This window comes from Ananas comosus, linkage group 14 (genome assembly GCF_001540865.1).
Source record: "Ananas comosus cultivar F153 linkage group 14, ASM154086v1, whole genome shotgun sequence".
Classification (NCBI taxonomy): Eukaryota; Viridiplantae; Streptophyta; class Magnoliopsida; order Poales; family Bromeliaceae; genus Ananas; species Ananas comosus.
Genome location: NC_033634.1, coordinates 2,345,853 through 2,363,817, shown reverse-complemented (window position 1 = coordinate 2,363,817; position 17,965 = coordinate 2,345,853). Strand labels below are relative to the sequence as shown.

Here is a 17,965-nt window from a genome sequence, read left to right as displayed (position 1 = left end):
TATGAATCAACTAGGATTCAAACTTGGGACCTCAGATATCAACCATCAAACTCTTTACCTCTTGCTCTAGAAATAGTCAGCACCATTGTTATTTTAAGAGTGCATGCATCTTCTATAATGATTGCAACCAAAATTTTATAGTATGCAAGGAAAAAAAAAAAATTAAAATCTTTCTTGGAGCATAAAATAGATATTTTGGCAAAGCAATTTTAAACTAGACCTACTCCGGGAGTATGGCTACTGTGCTATTAGGAGTACAACAGCTTTTGTGCTTCTAAATTTCTAGCTATTCATCAATTTTGATAGATGATTAGGGTGAGAGAGAAGAAAAATTGGGAAGAACCCCAGCCATCAATCAAAATTGATAAATGATTAGGAACTTAAAAATATGAGGGTTTCTGTGCCTCTAATAGAACAATAGTCCTGCTCCCTACTCCGGAGTCCATATTACAGCTAAACCAAGATGAACATTTATTCTAAAATCTTCTAGGGGGTTCTAGATTCGAGATGCATATGCATGACATGTACACCACACCTTTCCTCTCACAAAGTCTCTTATATGATCGAGCGCGCATGTCTATGCATCCATGGTCGGTGGTGGGTTTCCCATTCTCCTCCGCCAACATTAGCATATTATGCACTACAAACTATACAAAAAGGCATTGCAACTGCTCCCATGTGAGACGCTTCTTTTGAGCCTCAAAAGCATATGCAGAAGAAGGACAAAGGCGGTTTCACCAACTACGCGCATCTTTGTCACCTTTGAAACGGAGGAGTTGATTCCGAGTCAACTACTAATCGAATAAAAGATGAGAAATTATTTCATGCGTGCTATTCTTGGAGATGATGATTGCAGTTATATATGATATGCATGCTATTCCTGAAAAGTGCAAGCCATGATTTCTCAATGATGTTACTAACTCACCACAATTTGACCACTTCCAAGTAGAGCTACATCACTCATCCATCGCATCGTCGGCACGAATCTTAATGCTGAAATCAGTTTCAGCATCAGAATCTTTTGTTCTCTTTCAAACTCTATATAAGTGAGCAGCATATCATCTTCAATTTCACAAGCAATGCACCTAGCTAGATAGAGAGCTAGCCTATAGACACCCTCTTTAGTCCAAAATCAACCTACATTTGCTCTATATTTCTTACTTGAACATGACATTAGTGCTCACTCTCCTAGCTTGTGTTATCCATGCTCTTAACTTAGCCAACAAGTCCGATGCATCGAACAAAACTTGTTTCGGCGGTATTGATGGATCCATACGATTTGACATCTACCAAACTACTTGCCCTCAAGCCGAAGATATCATCTTCGCGGGGGTCGAAGAGGCCGTCGCGAACGACCCGCGCATGGCTGCCTCCCTCCTCCGCCTCCACTTCCACGACTGCTTCGTCGATGTGAGTATAACGTCGGATTAAATGTATATAGAAACTACCAATGATCATCAAGGATATAAGATTTTAAGACTAATTAATGTTGATCGTTGCGATGAATTTTGAGGGCTGTGATGCTTCGGTGCTCCTCGATGATACGCCTAATTTTGTGGGGGAGAAAACTGCTGGACCCAACCTGAACTCCCTCAGGGGATTCGAAGTGATCGATTCGATTAAGGCCGAGCTCGAGCTGGCTTGCCCTGAGACTGTTTCGTGTGCCGACGTTCTGGCGATTGTGGCTCGAGATTCGGTTGTCTTGGTATGTCTACCAATTATTTGCTCAATATTTTTTCACATTATTGATCCTTTCTCAAACACCACCGTTGTGACAGGATATCTCATTTATTTAGTTTTTTTCCTTTTTTCAATGGCACTCATTAGTTTTTTAGTGCTATGCCTATTAATGCTATAAATTTCTATTTTATCATCCACACAACCTCTAATCTTCCAAATTTTTACTAAGTTTCGAATTTTTCAACCTTATTAAATTTAACTTAAACGCAGAATTTGTGAAAGAGTAATGACTGCTTATACAAAGGATTTTAATTGCATATATAGTTAATATATTTGACAAAAACAGTAGTTTAATCTACAACAGTAATTATGACATACAAAAAAAAAAAAAAAAAAAAAAAATTATCATGTGACGTGAAAGAACAGAAGCATGCATATTACTCGTAATGCACATCTATCTATTTATTTACAATAAAAGGAAAAGAAGTTCTGATACACGCGGTGGAACAGTCGGGAGGGCCCACGTGGCAGGTGGAGGTAGGGCGGAAGGACAGCAGAAGTGCGAACCGCCAAGCAGCGAACACGAACATCCCGGCCCCGACGTCCGACGTGGCCACCCTCATCGGAAAGTTCCAGAACCTCGGCCTCTCCTCCAAGGACATGGTCGCTCTCTCCGGTAATAATAGAAACGCGTTTACCAATCCGCTCCTTGACCGTTTCCAAGCGGTGCCGAGAAATTTCGGCTAGACCTGGTCTACAGACCAGATCATAAGACCGGCCATTCTTTCTGGTTGAAAATTCTTTCAATTAAAATATTTGTATTTTTTTTCTATTTATTTTTGGGCATGTGTAGCCAAATATGAGAAAAATTATACAAATATGCTAAAAGTTGGTATTCGTTAGGGCACTGTTTGGTTTGGGAATAGGAATAGGGATAGGCCCTTATCCCCCCCTTTATATCCAAACGCTAATTTTTTATCCGAGAATAGTAATTCTCGCTTATCCCCACCAACACCTTCATTTTTTATATAAAACTTCCTAATATTTTTCTTATCCTCGGGAACAACCCAATTTTCATCCAAACGCTATTTTTCTTATCCCCATACTTGTACCTATTCCTGTAATAGCTAATTCTTGTTTATACCCGAACCAAACGGTACCTAGTGGAACAAAATTAAGTTGACATAGTGATCATCTAAACATGAGGCTAGTGAATTTGTCATTTATTGCGTAGACTAGAGATGACATGGTTGACTTATTCCACGTACCCAATAATTACTCACAATACGTCTCTTCCAAAAAACGTCCACTATAATTACCAGTCGCATAGGGTGATCGTTGTGGTTCCATCTAATTAAATTAGTCTTCTCCATGTTCACTCATCCTATCATAATTATTAAAAAAATATTTTTTTTTTTCTTAATAAATGAAATGTGATTGATTGAATATAGATGATGTGATGTATCTATTGTATAATAGACTTTCTGATCCTTTTCTACAGGGGCTCACACCATCGGCAAGGCCCGTTGTTCTTCCTTCAGCTCCCGCCTCAATGGCCTCGTAGGCAGCTCCGATGCCTCCATGGGTGACCGCGACTTCCTACAGTCGCTGCAGCAGCTCTGCGCCAGCTCGAACAACACTCTCGCCGACCTCGACCTCTCGACGCCCGCCACATTCGATAACCAGTACTACGTCAACCTGATCTCCGCCGACGGGCTCCTGCAGTCCGACCAGGCGCTCACGTCCGCTGGCTCCGGCGATGTCGCTGCACTTGTCGAGGCCTACGCGATCGACCCGGAGCTCTTCTTCGAGGACTTTAAGGCCTCCATGGTGCGCATGGGCCGGCTCGCAATGTCGGGCGGCGGCGAGGTTCGGAGGAGCTGCAGAGTTGTGAATTAGCTCGCTATCTATATATATATATATGACCAGGAGGTGGTATATGTATCTGTAGTCATGAAATTAGGGTTCTATGTATGAAGTGGTAGTTACGTAAGTGTGGATGCATGGCAAGTTAGTACGTTCTCGTGTTCATGGGTACTGTGATATATATGTATGTTATACTTAGATGTTATATGTACGGACCTGTTTGAGTGTTAATGTTTGATAACGCGCGTATTTGGTAATTATTTTTATTTTATTGAAAAAACTGTGAGCTTATTTGCTCAATCAAGCTTTAAAAAAAAAAAAAAACATAAAATGGAAATGAAGATGACTCAGTTTTCTTATAGCTCGAGGGTAATTAAGTACGGAATCGTTATTGAGTACGGAATACCACCTTAAAATACAATTTAATATATAATAAGACACGTAGTAGGAGTACAAAAGAAGTCACAGTAAAGAATGATTATTATTATTGTCTAACTTTGATCCCAATAGAGTAATCCCTGTAACGCACGTCAAATTAAGTCTGAAGACTCTTATATATGTGGACTAGGTGTAATATATATATAAATTTTATTATTTTTCGATATCATTTGCTTAGTGATCGAATGGACTCAAAATCAACAAATTTTAATAACCGTAGTGAAACCGTTTGCAAGTTTAACGTTGTAGAAATATCCAAATCACGTAAAATTTTGATAGAAAATTCTTTATACTATATAAAACAAGATCAATATCTTTGATTTAAAATTTTAATGTCATATTATTACATTTTGTAAGATTTTTATTTTCAGCCGTTGATTTTGAGCCCCTTCGTTCACTAGGCAAATGATATCGAAAAATCATAAAATTTATTTTCTAGGTACTCCAAATACTCTAGATCAAGTTTAACGGAGCCGATCGACGATTCGAAAGTCGCAACATCGAAAACGAGCTGGAAGCACGGAAGGCTCCGTGCTTCCGATAGCATAGTAGCCTCACTCTATATATATATATATATATATATATATATAGGCTGGGGCTACTATACTCATATGAGTATAGAGCTCTTTGTACTCATAAATTTTCGACCGTTCAGATGAAAAAATGTATGGTTAGGATGAAAGTAATTACAGTTAGGTTGATAGTAGGCCCCCTAGGGTTGAGTGGGTGGTTGGTTGAATAGTATAATCTAACGGTGAAAATGATTAAAGGGTAGATCTACCAGCCAAAAACTTATGAGTACAATAGGCTACTATACTTTTAAAGGCTCTATACTTATAAAAGTATAGTAGCCGGACTCATATATATATATATATATATAGAGTTGAGCTAGAATACTCTCGATAGTAAACGGGGTATTTTACTATCGAGTTGTTTTCGATGATAGAGCTTCCAAATTGACGATCGGCTCCGTTGAACATGATCTATACCACTTAAAGTGTTTAGAAATCAAATTTCAAATCTTTTCGACATCATTTGCCTAATGATCAAAGGGTTTCAAAATTTGTAATTTTAATGGTGGATAAGAGACGTTTTCTCGTTTAACGGTGTAAAGATATCCAAATCAATTGAATTTTTGTTAGAAAATTCTTTAAACTATTTAAAACAAGATCTATACTCTTGATCTTGATTACAAGACTACTATCATCATTTTTTAAAGAATATTCATTTTCAATCATTCATTTTATGTTCACTAGATGGATAAAAGAACAATATCGAAAGTGCGTGAAATTTGATTTCTAGGTAGTTTAAATGGTTTAGATCATATTTAACGGAGCCGATCGTCAATTTGGAAGCTCTATCATCGAAAACAACTCGATAGTAAAATGCTCCGTTTACTATCGAGAGTATTCTAGCTCAACTCTATATATATATATATTAGTTATTATTTGACACCATTTACTTCTGGAGTAATCATAAAGATGACTCATGTGTATAACTTGTGGGTAAACTAGCTAGCATTATTAATTATTATTATTATTTTATATAAAAGGAAGAGAGGATTAGCTTCGTTCGATTAGAGGGATTGGAAGCTTATAATCAGCTACTGAGAGCAAACAAAGAAGAAGAGAGAGTAGCAGAGATTTAAAAAAGAGAGTTTGGAGTTAAATCTATTTTAAAAATTACAAGCCAATCACATTTGTTGGGTTATGAACTTAAGAAAATTTACTGTATCACACATGCACCACATAATTAATAACAAATTAATCATATTTTTTAGAAAAATATATAATAAAAATATTTTTTATCATCATAATGTCCCAAATAATTTTAAATTAAAAAAACATTATTTGATTGATATTGTCGGTGCATTATGAAAGTTTTCATGAAATTATTCTCTGAACAGAGTTGCATGCTGAATAGTCGCAAGACAAACAGTTGGTAGCTCACCATGATTGAATAAGGGTAGGCCAAATTAAAACAGGAGTGAAAATATCGAGATATCATTATTCCTTCACTTTACTACGTGGCCAAATCCGTCCACTGCTGTTCTCACGGAGCACTGATTTATTAACATGTTTACATAATATTTTTGAAGTGTATTAATAATATATAAATATATATGATCTAATATTATGAGCGATTTATTACAGTAATATTTATTTTTATTTTTTGTTTAAAGTGCACAAAGTCATATTAAATTTTAGTTATTTATTGTTTTTGATATATATTGAAAAGAGAAATAAATACAAATGGTATAAAGTTTAGATATTTTAAAACAACCTAAGAAACTATCGTCAATAAAAATTGTAGTATCTAATAACAGTGAACTATTATCAATAGCCATGAGTCGACTATTATATATTTTTTATGGTTTCACTAAAGAACGCAAAAATATACCCTTATATATTTTTATCCTAACTCCATTTTATTTAATAGCATCTATGGACCTCAATACCAAACTAAGCTTAAATCATGTTTAATTCGGAATAACTTAATGGGTGATAATTGTAGGAATATATTGAAGATAAAAAAAAGTAGAGATAAATTAAATATTTTTAAAGTTTTGAAAGGTATATAGTAAATTATCCCTAAAATTTAATGCTAAACTTTATCAATTCCTTTTTTTTAACTAAGGAACAAAAAGAAAAAGTTCAGGGACGTTACTGATTAAAATTTTAGGGGGGGTGAAAACAAAACTCAGCCGCGGGGCAACGGTTGCAAATTCCGTGTCCACCGCTCCTCTCCTTGGTCTACTGTAGCTACGAAGATGATAACGTCACCCCCAAATAAAACTTTTCTACCAGAGCCGCCGCGGCTTCCTCTCCCAGTTTTCGCGTTCTCAAGCTTCGTACGATGCTCGATTGAGCTCCAACTCTCTCTCTCTCTCTCTCTCGCGCGCGCGCTCCAACTTTGGGAATTTTCCAAGTTTTTTTATTATTTTTAGGAGTTGGGTCTCATGCAATTTGTCGATTTGGGGAAGGATCGAGCTTAAATTGGGCTCAAAATGAGTTTTTTGGGGCGTTTATGCCTGTAGATTTGGGTGGTTATATGCTTAGGTTTCTCTATTTGTGGATCGGTTTCTACTGGGTTTATTTTGCTTGGAATGAATCTGAAACATAGGAGACCCCGCTTTTTTGATTTGTTTTGAATTAATTGGAGTTTGAGAAGTGGGTTTTGCTCAATTTGGCCGTTTGGAAATGGGGATTTACTAGTTCGGCTTCAAATTTTGATTTTTGTTGGAGTTTCGTCCTCAAATTTGTGCTTAGATGGCTCTAATCCTTTTGAGTCTAGTGATTTTGTTGCAATCGCCTCGGATTTTGGTTTCTGGATCGGTTCAGAGCCTCGCAAAGGTTTGTGGGGATGATCAGGTTGTTTACTGGGAAGATTCTGATGGGTACCATCTTTCCCTCAATCAGAGTAGGATTGAGGATCCTGTTCTTGCTTGTGAGATGCTAAAATCCTATTTGGTGGATGGTTGCTTCCTCTGCGACTCGCAATCATCCAAAGAATGGTTAAGGATCAGTAAAAAGTATTGCGGTGGCAACTTTGATTTGTTTCACCATGAGGATTGCAAGCCTAATTCTGGTAAAAACTCATCAAATTTGTAATCTTTATGTTGTTGTATTATAATCATCCAAGTAGGTTGGTTTAATGATAGGCCATAATCTAGCATGTTAAATTGCATTAAATTATTTCAATAAACTTGAACAAGTTCATGTTTTCTTAATCTAATTTTACTATCTCTTTTTCTTGCACATATATTTGCGTACTTTTCCTATTAGATGAGAATAACCAACTTGCTAATTTTCCTTATCAATCTTTATGAGCAAAAATGTAATTACTGTCTTATTTCTTAGCTAATTGGGAAGCTTATTTGAATGCAAAAATCCATTGGGTTTGTTTTTCTATGATGCAACTGATTATACATTTTTCATCTTCATTGCAGCGGGTTTTCATCAAAAGGTGTCGAGGAAACTTTTACTGCGAGTGCCAGTAAATGCCTCAAACCTAAAATACCCTAGCGAGATAAGTGATTCAAAGAGAGATGTGCAAGATCATAATGTTTCCTCAGAATCAGATGATAACTCTCTGGCCGTACCAGGAATGATCCTTTTATGTGTTGGTTTTCTCTGTCCATGCTTTCGCCCAAGAAAGAGAGATACAGGCGACCATAATGTTATCTCCAGTCAGCTGAATCCAGGTGAGTTAATCAAAAGAATATGCTGTGTAAGTTATATTTACTTGCTCACGTTTGGTGGTGGTGGTAGTGGTTTTGTTTGTTGTTTGTACGTAGATCATGACACTTCTTGTGTAGCATCGTTTTCTACTATTTACTAGCATCTAAACTCATGAATTATATACTCTCTCATATCATGTTCTTAGTTTTCTTCTAAGGTTGGTAGTTAAATGATTTGGTGGAATTAAGTGGAGTTCTTGTTGTCCAGACTTTTCTAATAGCTTGTCTTTGTGGTCTTAAAGGTGCTGATTACTCCAAATTCTAAATCAAACAACCGTTTCCTCCTTTTGGTTATAAAACACGGTTTCGTAAGATGTATTTGTCATATTAATTTATTGATATCAGAGAATAAGCGACACATAATGACTTCTACTTTAAACAACTTTTTTCTTTTGATACAGTGGATTCTGTTTCATCCGTTGAAGTAAGCTCGTCGTCGGAAAGGACTGTGGCAGGCTCACTAAGAGTCCCTCCGAGTCCATCTAGATTTTCAATGTCCCCACAGCTGAGTAGAATTGGATCGGTACATCTCACCATCCATCAGATTTTTAAGGCTACGCAGAACTTTTCACCTGCCTTTAAGTTAGGTGAAGGAGGATTTGGAACCGTTTACAGGGCTGTTTTGCCAGATGGCCAAGAAGTTGCTATTAAGCGAGCAAAGAAGGTGTTTTTCTATGTTTTTCTTATGCTAATTTTTTTACACCTAAATTAAATCCTCTAATATAAACTTTGTACTTCTCTCTTATACTGCCACTAGTATTATCCTTGGACCTTTTCTACTAGTCTCGTTACATCCTATCTTCATAGCCACATGTTCGATGTGGTATCTTTGTGCTAATTCTCATGTTTATTTTGTAAATTTCATATCTAGAAACAATTGGATGGGACTCTACTATTAATGATACTTTATTATCTTTTAAGCTATTTCCCTTCTCGAATGTTTCTTCATTTTCTTCATATCGATATTTGATGATAAATTTCTTAATATTTTCTTGGCTCTCTGTTGATAACAACACTTGCACAGGAACAATTTCCAGCTTCTCGAGATGAATTCAGTAATGAAGTTGAGCTGCTTTCAAAAATTGATCATAGGAACTTAGTGAGATTACTAGGTTTTGTCGATAAAGGAAATGAGCGCATTATCATAACCGAGTTTGTTCCAAATGGTACTCTTAGAGAGCACTTGGATGGTAAACTGTATTTCTTTTCTATCTTAGTTTTATTTTCTCACTCGAAATGAAGTTACTTATGCAATTGTCTTTTTCTGCAGTTCAACGGGGGAAGATCCTAGATTTCAACCAACGGCTGGAAATAGCTATTGATGTTGCTCATGCACTGACCTATCTCCATCTTTACGCAGGTAGGACTTCAAATCTTCAAAATTATCTGCATATACATACCTGCTTAAATAGTAGTCCTTTTTCTTTGCAAATCAATGAATGCCATTGTTCATTTAGCTATAAGCGGACATGAGCACTAATGAAGAATATGGAGCAAGATATGTCTTGATGATAAATCGATAACAAGGAAATTACGTGAAAAAATGAAAGCAACTCAACTTTCGCACGCAAGCACGCATGCACGCACGCACGCACGCATGCAATTTAACATTTTATGTTGCAGAATTTCGTGTAGTCATTTATTCTTTTATGCTTCTATTAACACTAACAAGTCTTCTCTAAATTTGACTATGTAAACAGAAAAGACAATAATTCATCGAGATGTGAAGTCATCCAACATTCTTCTTACTGATAATTACAGAGCCAAAGTGTCCGACTTTGGTTTTGCAAGAAGTGGCCCTACTGACACGGAGAAGACTCATATCTCGACCAAAGTCAAAGGAACAGCAGGATACCTCGATCCGGAATACCTGAGGACCTATCAGCTTACGCCAAAGAGCGACGTGTTTTCCTTTGGTATTCTCCTTGTTGAAATAATTTCTGGGCGCCGTCCCGTTGAACTAAAGAGAAGTCCTGATGAGAGGATCACTATTAGATGGGTATGGATTAAGATCATTCTCTTTCAATCCATTTGATACACTGCTTGATGTTGTTCTCGAAATTATTTGCCTACTCAAAGTTATCTGTTCTCTAGGGAACAGTGTAGTTGAGGGATAAATTTAAGTATGACAACAACATTGTTTCCTTGTTTCTACTGAAGACAAAGCTAGCTTTGCTTTTGACATCAGAGGGTTAAATAAAATTGTTTCATGGATAATTGTAACAATGAAGATTATATTCATTATACTTATGGGAACACATGGGGATTATATAGTGTTAAAACTTTCTAGGGGGAGGTTGTAACTGTTAGTCCCAGGTTTTTCTGAATAACCCGATTTATCGGACTACCATCATTTCTCGAAATTTGTGCATTTGATGAAATAAGAGTGATAAATAAAGTTGTCCCCTGTCATCCCCAAGTAGAGCGGAGTCTTATTACGCAAGAATAAAAAAATAAGGCATTGAAACAATTACGTTTATATTCATGCAGGCTTTCAAGAAGTTCAGCGAAGGCAAGGTGCGAGAAATAGTAGATCCTTTGCTAGAGGAAGCAGTAGACGAAGAGATTGTCGGTAAGATGCTTAATCTGGCGTTTCAATGTGCAGCGCCGACTCGTAGCGACCGACCCGACATGAAAGAAGTTGGAGAACAGCTATGGGAGATAAGAAGGGGATACAGAAAGAGCCTTCGAACATGAAAGATCCTCGTATACATGAAACTGTGTATTTGTTGAATCTCGGAAAAAAAAAGGGTAAAATACACTTTTGGCCCTCATGCTATGAGGCTCATGATACTTAGCTCCTCAAATTTTAATTTGTAGCAATTTCTGACTCAACCTTTTTAAATTATCGCAATCAAGTCCTACAACCCAATTTAGTCGACTAAATGTTACCATGTTGATGATGTGGAAGTGATATGGCATCTTAATCATTGCTATATCATCAATTATAACACTACCACATTACTTCTATATTAATGACACGTCAGCATCTAGTCAAGTAAATTGGATTGTGGGATTTTATTACAAAAACTTAGAAAGTTCGAGCCAGAACTTGCAACAAATTAAAATTTGAGGCTAAAGTGTCACCCGTTTTACCCTAAAGAAATTCAGTTCTTTATGTCATCTGTGTTGGTGATAAATGGTTCAACTTAAATTGCCATCATCATCAAGACTGCCCAAGTTGGTGATAAATGGTTTAACTCAAATTACCATCATCGTCAACTAAAGTTGCGACCATTCATTTATTTATTTCTCGTGTTGCATTCATAACAGATTGCAGAGATTGAGATATCTGAATTTTCATATTTTGGTGGTTTGTAATGTATTTTCTACGTTATCCCCAGTTTGATATATTGTTCTTGGATGGATCATTTCACTGCACTATGTTATTTTTATAAAATTGGAATTGAGACATTTTTTGTTTCCTGATGATAAGTGTACAATGTTGTGATATGGAAAGCTACGTTTTTTTTTTTCTTTTTCCTGTTCTAAGCTCCCTGTACTATCTGGATATTGTTTCTCAGTCCCTGAACCTCCTCGTATACTTCACTTCCACTGTTAGCTGTAAAATGAGTTTCATATTTCCAGTGTACAAGAAGTGGGGGTAGAAAATTGTGATATATGAGAAAGTTCAGAAACTAGAGTGTTTAGATAAAAATACAGGCACTAAGTTGCAGTATCAGGATTGTACAGGACTATCCATACATTCTTTTCCCTAATGTATGTACATATAAATTTCTATTTCCCATTGTATAAAATCAACCATTAGTAAGTAAATTATAATCTGTATCAGCAGCATTAAGCTAAACAAACAACATCACTTCTGCATACAATTTCAGCCACTGAGAAAGCAGAAAAGAAAGATCTCACCATGAAGCTGTTCAGTAAATGCAATATATTGCATCCTTTTATTTCAAGATATGCAAGTCCAGCAATATTACATGCTCACCAAGAACAATCATACAACATAGCACAAAAAAGAACAATAATACAATGAAGGAAAAAAAAACACCTTTTTCTGTATTTTGGTACTAAATGAAGAATCGGTACTCACTCAATACAAATCTTTGAGAACCAAGGAGCTGCAACTATCATTTTACACTATAACAAACACATGAACAGTGGATCCACGAATTACCAGTTTCCGCTCGAGATATTCGAAGAATCCCGACCATCGGGGTTCAATACAAAAAGATTGCACAAGGCTTTGCTGTAATGATCATAGTTTTGATTAGGTTCTATGAGCAAGCCACAGAACGAACGATCTCAAGTACTTGGACAGAGTAGACGGTCGCCATCGTAGTCGTTTCCATCTGCTGCTCATCAAGTAGGGATGCAACCCCAGTATGTGTTCAGGCATAAAGTCATGCCTTGTCAATATCCCAACTACTGGTTCTCTCTGCATTGCTCACAAAAGAAGCAATGAGCTATCTTGTTAGAAAAAAATCCCTTTAAGCAATGCGAAACTCCGAATTACTAGATCGCGAGAAACCCTTTTAAATATTATGACTTTCACATTACCTCCCTGACTTATTAGTGAAACGTATATATTGTCCTTCAAATTAAAATCTTTCATTTAACACGCAGATCGATGGGGTAATATGTAGGTTTTGAGTTTCAGAGCGGAAATGTGAAAATCATGAAATTTAACAGAGTATCCTACATATTAGCCTTTCCAAATCAATGAAAAATAGATGGAGTTAAAACTACTAGGAATATAGGTAAAGGAAAAGAACATAAACCAAGGCAAATGCGCTTACGTCAGAGGACTTTGGCACAACCAGGAGATGCCTCAACCCAACTTCTCGGAAAAGCATCAAAGCTTTGGCCAGTGACATTGTCTCCACCACTGTATAAGGTGAAGTGTTACTAAAGGGATGCAAATCAATGAACATCTCCATCTCTTCGGGCGTGAAATCTATGTCATTAATACTATCCTGTTTGCCCGATCCACGCTTGTCAAAATCATCAGCCACAAACTTCTTCAACGCCTTCTCCCCCAACCGTGTACAAGTTGGAAGGAAATCCTTCTTCTTTAACACAACTAGAAGGTGTGCTCGAAGAATTAAGCCATACAATATTGGAGAAGGTGAAAACGGCGGCTCGTCTATTACCGGAAATGCATGATGCCCTGTCGTCTTTAAAATATGGACAATGTTACCGACTTTCTCAACTCCATTAAAGATTCGCAATGGTCCTGTGACAACGTCCCCGGCCGTAAGCTGCCTCATGTAAGGCTCTGCATGGCCTTCGAGATAAGGAAGACCCTTCAACTGTAGAATAATGTCGTAGATATTGTGATTGAAGGAGTCCGCCACGGTTTTAGAGATGAGGAGAACCAACATGACCAAAGGAAGAAGCAACAGATTGTTGGTTAGTTCTACGATGATCACGCAAACTGAGACAGTCATTCTTAATGTTCCACCTAAGAAGGAAGCTGACCCAAGAATGGCAACAAGGCCGTGATCGAGATTTGAGTGCGAGCCCAATAGCACTGCAACTAAGCGTCCATAGGTCGCACCGGTCAGAATGATTGGTACAAATAGGCCGAAGGGCGACACCACTCCATAGCTCAATATGCCAAGAATGTAAGAGGAAATGAAGAATATCACCATAGTGAGTGGGTGGTAGATATCGTTTGTGCCGGTGGTGTAGAGATTCCTTATTGCGTCGTCGTTGGTGTTGAAGAATAAGCTAGCTAGGTCATTGTAGTGATTGGGAGCGCATTGGAATCTTTTGAACCGGTTGGAGGACGGGCAATCTCCATTCATCATAGAGGGGCAAGGTCGGCAGGCCGCTAACCAAGGGAGACCAAATAGACAAACCGAAGTGATAATGGAGACAACGGCAGCGAGGAGCAGTTTGTGTATGGGGCCCCTCCTAGAACAAGGAAAATAAAGAAGAAAGAAGGTTGTTAAAAAGAAGTTAGGTTCTTTCTTCATAAATTGAAAAGTGGTTGATAATAGTACGCACGACATATCCATTCGACAATGTTAGAGAGACATAACAAATCAAGGAAATAATTATAACTCAAGAATAAACCCAGAAACATATACATAGAGAGCGAGAGACATACTCATTAATCAAACTATACATTTGGAGAACTTTTGACATGAGGAAATTGTAGTAACATCCCAGTACTCCCCCAATAACTCCAAGAAGGATCACCGGAGGTAAATCTGCAAGGTGGTAAGTCATAGTATCTGAGGTAACATCATACATTATAAGTCCACCTTTCCCAAATAAACCGCAGTGTCCGCTGTTGCAAATATCAATGAAGAACCGAAGCACGACAGCAACTACTGCAGTCGTGAAGAACGATCTCCAAATCAGTGCGCTTCGCCACCTGCAGTAAAGCAAGTCGATTAACTAGCATAGACAAACAACATTCATTAAAAAAACCAGATTATCGTCAGAAATCTTATCCTCGAGTTATTTACTGATAACTAAACAGGTATCTGAAATTGCTTGGAATAAGAAGTTTGCTCCACCTTCCTTTTATTTGTGAGGAATGCGTGTGTCGATTCCAGGATTTTAAAGAAAAATACAACCAATTTAAGATACTCAGGAAAGTAAGTTCAAAAAGGAAGATTTAAGAAATACCATGATGCTAGTGATTCAAGAGCGAATAAAACACCACCGACTGGGGCTCGAAAAGCAGCTGCAACTCCAGCACTAGCTCCGATCGTCACAAGGTCGCGTCTATCTCTATCGTTCTTGAAGAACCGCAACCATTTGCATGTGAGGCGGTATTTACGAGACCCGCCCAGCCCGAAAAAAGCTGCGACACAAGCACCGGTGTGCACCATGGGGCCAGCCTTGCCCACATGGAGGGATGATGATACAGCAGTGATGGTACCTATAATCTGCAATTGAAACAAACTATTGGCATCAATTTCATTTAAAATTCAAATATTTTCAGTCTTCATGGTTTAAACAGACAGATATAACAGTAAATCTTAATTTTACTTGTTATAGGAGTGATGAAAATTTTAATTTTGTCAGAAATTTCAACTTGTGGTTTGAACCAAAATGTTGAATTTAATTATTCACAACTCAGAGATCTTCTGCTTTCATAGTGTAACTGTGAACAATACTTTATTATAGAAAACAGTGACTAATCTTAACCTCACTTGCTACTTTATTAAAGATGAAAAGTTGGAGTCAAAAAGTTACAGAGATCTCAAATACATTAAATTCATACATTCTCAGCACTTTATTGTCCCACAGGACCACAATAACCTTACATCACAATTTACTTTAGGCTCACATAAATTAGATCTATTATTTTCCAAATCTACAGTAGTGGAAGCTCAAATTTACTAAATTCAACTGTTCCAACAAAGTAAAGAACAGGGATATTTCATAAACAAATTGGACTAATTGAATCGCCAATGAAGTGATCAGCCTAAAAAACTCACCTTTACAGCAAGAGTCCGCAGAGAGAAGATATCGGGTGCATCGACACCGTTCAAATAAGCCCTAACCTCCGGAATCCCGGATCCTCCGGCGGCCGGGGACACGAAAGCCGTAATCGCTGATGCGAACAACAAAAGAACCAAATTCGAAGTGGCGAACACGCCGAACGCAGTCCAATACCTGCACCCAAATCACAAAAAAGTAAAGAAAATCCACATACCCAGTTCAATTCCAATCCCAAAACCACCCCCAAAAGAAAAAGGCAAAAAGATGGAATTTTTACTTATGTTCATCCATCAAATTCGACACCGCGACGAGCTTGAGCCCCACGATATTCTCAACAGCGAGGTTATTGAAGAACCCAATCGCACCAACGATAATCCCTATGAGCAAACAAAAGGTCCACTTGAGGAAAACGTATCTCAACTTGATGGCGCGTCCCCTGCTCCTCCAATCCTGATTGAAGAGGTCGTTCTCGATCAACCTGAGCCCAATTCACACCCCAGTTTCAATCAAAACCCTGAAAAAAAAAATACATGGGAAATACGGATACAAATGGGGAAATTGGGGTATAGATTACTCGTAATCGAGGCTCTCGATGGGGCAAGAATTGGAGCCGATGATGGCGAATTGGGAGGTGTTGTTGGGGGAGCTACGGCGGAGGTGGATGGAGTTGTGTTGCAACAGGGACTCCGTTAGCGACGAGCTCTGCTCGTCGTCTTCGTCCCCCGCCATGGTCGCAATTGTTTGAGCTCGAGAGCTCTCAGAGAGAGAGAGAGAGAGAGAGAGAGAGAGAGATAGAGGAGGGAAGAAGAGATTTTTTTTTTTTTTAATTTAAGGCGATGATGGGGGAGTTTACTTGAGTGGAGCAATCACGGCCGCACGTTGGGAGATGTGCGGCTACGGAGAAAGTAAGAGGCGGATAGGATTAGTATAACAGTTGCTATCACTAGCTATTAAAAATTTGAAGAACCGGATCCTTCTATACTCTTGTGATTGACTACTTCAATACGACACATTTGTTTTAAATTTAAACGTGAAGTGCATTCTCTGCTTTTTCTTTTTTTTAAAAAAAAAATCTTTCTTATTTACTATATAGAATAATAAAAAATATATATACTGAGAAAAAATTTACTGTATCGCACTTACATCACATCATTAGTAACAATTCAATCATATCCTTTTTCTTAAGAGAAAACAAAATAAAATTATTTTTTAAAATTTTTTATTAATCATGATAGGACGGTTGAATCCAAAAAAAATAATCTTATTGATTAGGGACACCACATCAGTAATATAACTGGTGTATTTTAAACTTTTTCAACTTTATTTTTGAAATAGGCCCTTCAACTTTATTTTTCTAATTTTATTTTTTACAATTAATTAAATTAAAATTCTCCACCTTAAAGACATTATTCAACTGCATTGAATAGTGACGGTAAAATTAAAAGAACGTCAACGTTTATAGTCGGGTTGGTTTTCACTTTTTTATCTTGAAAAATTACGACTTACTCAGAGATGTCTCTATGCATGCATATAAATAGATAGCCCTCCTAAATTTGAAATTCAAATGCGTTCTTTCAAAAAATTTTAAAAAAATTATTCTTACCATAAAAAATACTTCTCTCTTTTTTTAATTTTTTTGTTTTCTCTTTCATCATCATTGTGGGTGATTAAGGTAATTTTCCTGGTTGGTGGAGAGCATATCCTGTTTCTTTTCTCCCACGTGGGCTGAGATGTATGGATAGATTGAATTAAGAGGGTGCACCTTACATCTGACTCATTTTTGTCTTTATATGTAATATAAATTTAATGAAATTTTGTCTTTATTATTATTTTTTTCTGGGCAAGTTCTTACCCCACACACTAATTATTGGTACTACTGAGTGAGCAATTTGAATATGGCAAAATCTAAATTATTGAATGTGGGAAGGGGAAATATAACCCCTTAGTTTTGTATGGTTAATTTAAAAAAGGAGGAAAAAATATTTTTACTATGAATTTGTTCACTGTTGATTAAAAAGAGTTACGCTTTTTTATTTTTCTATAGAACCACAGAAATTATACATTTATACCTAATCATTGAGACAATGTGACCTACTTGGTATGATATTTTTCTAGCGAAACATAATGTCTGTTCTCTATAATGTCCCAAAAGTGATATTATTTGAATTTTGTTGCAAACAGATCTTGACCAAAATTTATAAAGTAAGAAATAACTACAATGATTAGAAGTTGGATCAAGATTAATAAACTTTAGGTAACCATCTTACTTACAAGTTACAATGCACTGTAGTTCAGCTAAGATGTGTACAATTTGAA

General features: G+C 37.0%; 3 protein-coding genes across 3 annotated transcripts; 2 read left to right on the top strand and 1 right to left on the bottom strand.

Moving 5' to 3' along the window:
- LOC109720254 (peroxidase 40-like) lies at window positions 1,133–3,662 on the top strand. Its single transcript, XM_020247237.1, has 4 exons — window positions 1,133–1,410; window positions 1,514–1,705; window positions 2,191–2,356; window positions 3,182–3,662. The coding sequence occupies exons 1-4, from the start codon at window positions 1,168–1,170 to the stop codon at window positions 3,577–3,579; spliced, it is 999 nt and encodes a 332-aa protein (XP_020102826.1). The 5' UTR covers window positions 1,133–1,167; the 3' UTR covers window positions 3,580–3,662.
- Window positions 6,725–11,653, top strand: LOC109720252 (calmodulin-binding receptor-like cytoplasmic kinase 3). Its single transcript, XM_020247234.1, has 7 exons — window positions 6,725–7,572; window positions 7,934–8,188; window positions 8,626–8,888; window positions 9,249–9,414; window positions 9,495–9,584; window positions 9,925–10,223; window positions 10,715–11,653. The coding sequence occupies exons 1-7, from the start codon at window positions 7,254–7,256 to the stop codon at window positions 10,919–10,921; spliced, it is 1,599 nt and encodes a 532-aa protein (XP_020102823.1). The 5' UTR covers window positions 6,725–7,253; the 3' UTR covers window positions 10,922–11,653.
- Window positions 12,091–16,449, bottom strand: LOC109720436 (putative chloride channel-like protein CLC-g). The gene is made up of 7 exons (XM_020247553.1): window positions 16,224–16,449; window positions 15,927–16,127; window positions 15,646–15,823; window positions 14,828–15,090; window positions 14,301–14,570; window positions 12,985–14,104; window positions 12,091–12,623 (listed from the first exon to the last, which is right to left on the bottom strand). Exons 1-7 carry the CDS (start codon window positions 16,376–16,378, stop codon window positions 12,456–12,458), a joined length of 2,355 nt encoding a protein of 784 aa, XP_020103142.1. The 5' UTR covers window positions 16,379–16,449; the 3' UTR covers window positions 12,091–12,455.

What these genes read in the sequence shown, in the direction of transcription:
- LOC109720252 (XM_020247234.1), top strand. Translation starts at nt 7,254, where the DNA reads ATGGCTCTAATCCTTTTGAGTCTAGTGATTTTGTTGCAATCGCCTCGG. An exon ending in TCTTAGAGAGCACTTGGATG is followed by an intron (nt 9,415 to 9,494) that starts GTAAACTGTATT and finishes CTTTTTCTGCAG; the next exon opens with TTCAACGGGGGAAGATCCTA. An exon ending in AGAGGATCACTATTAGATGG is followed by an intron (nt 10,224 to 10,714) that starts GTATGGATTAAG and finishes ATATTCATGCAG; the next exon opens with GCTTTCAAGAAGTTCAGCGA.
- LOC109720254 (XM_020247237.1), top strand. Translation starts at nt 1,168, where the DNA reads ATGACATTAGTGCTCACTCTCCTAGCTTGTGTTATCCATGCTCTTAAC. An exon ending in CTCGAGATTCGGTTGTCTTG is followed by an intron (nt 1,706 to 2,190) that starts GTATGTCTACCA and finishes GCGGTGGAACAG; the next exon opens with TCGGGAGGGCCCACGTGGCA. An exon ending in GGACATGGTCGCTCTCTCCG is followed by an intron (nt 2,357 to 3,181) that starts GTAATAATAGAA and finishes CCTTTTCTACAG; the next exon opens with GGGCTCACACCATCGGCAAG.
- LOC109720436 (XM_020247553.1), bottom strand. Translation starts at nt 16,378, where the DNA reads ATGGCGGGGGACGAAGACGACGAGCAGAGCTCGTCGCTAACGGAGTCC. An exon ending in AATTTGATGGATGAACATAA is followed by an intron (nt 15,824 to 15,926) that starts GTAAAAATTCCA and finishes ATTTGGGTGCAG; the next exon opens with GTATTGGACTGCGTTCGGCG. An exon ending in ATGTATAGTTTGATTAATGA is followed by an intron (nt 14,105 to 14,300) that starts GTATGTCTCTCG and finishes TCCTTGTTCTAG; the next exon opens with GAGGGGCCCCATACACAAAC.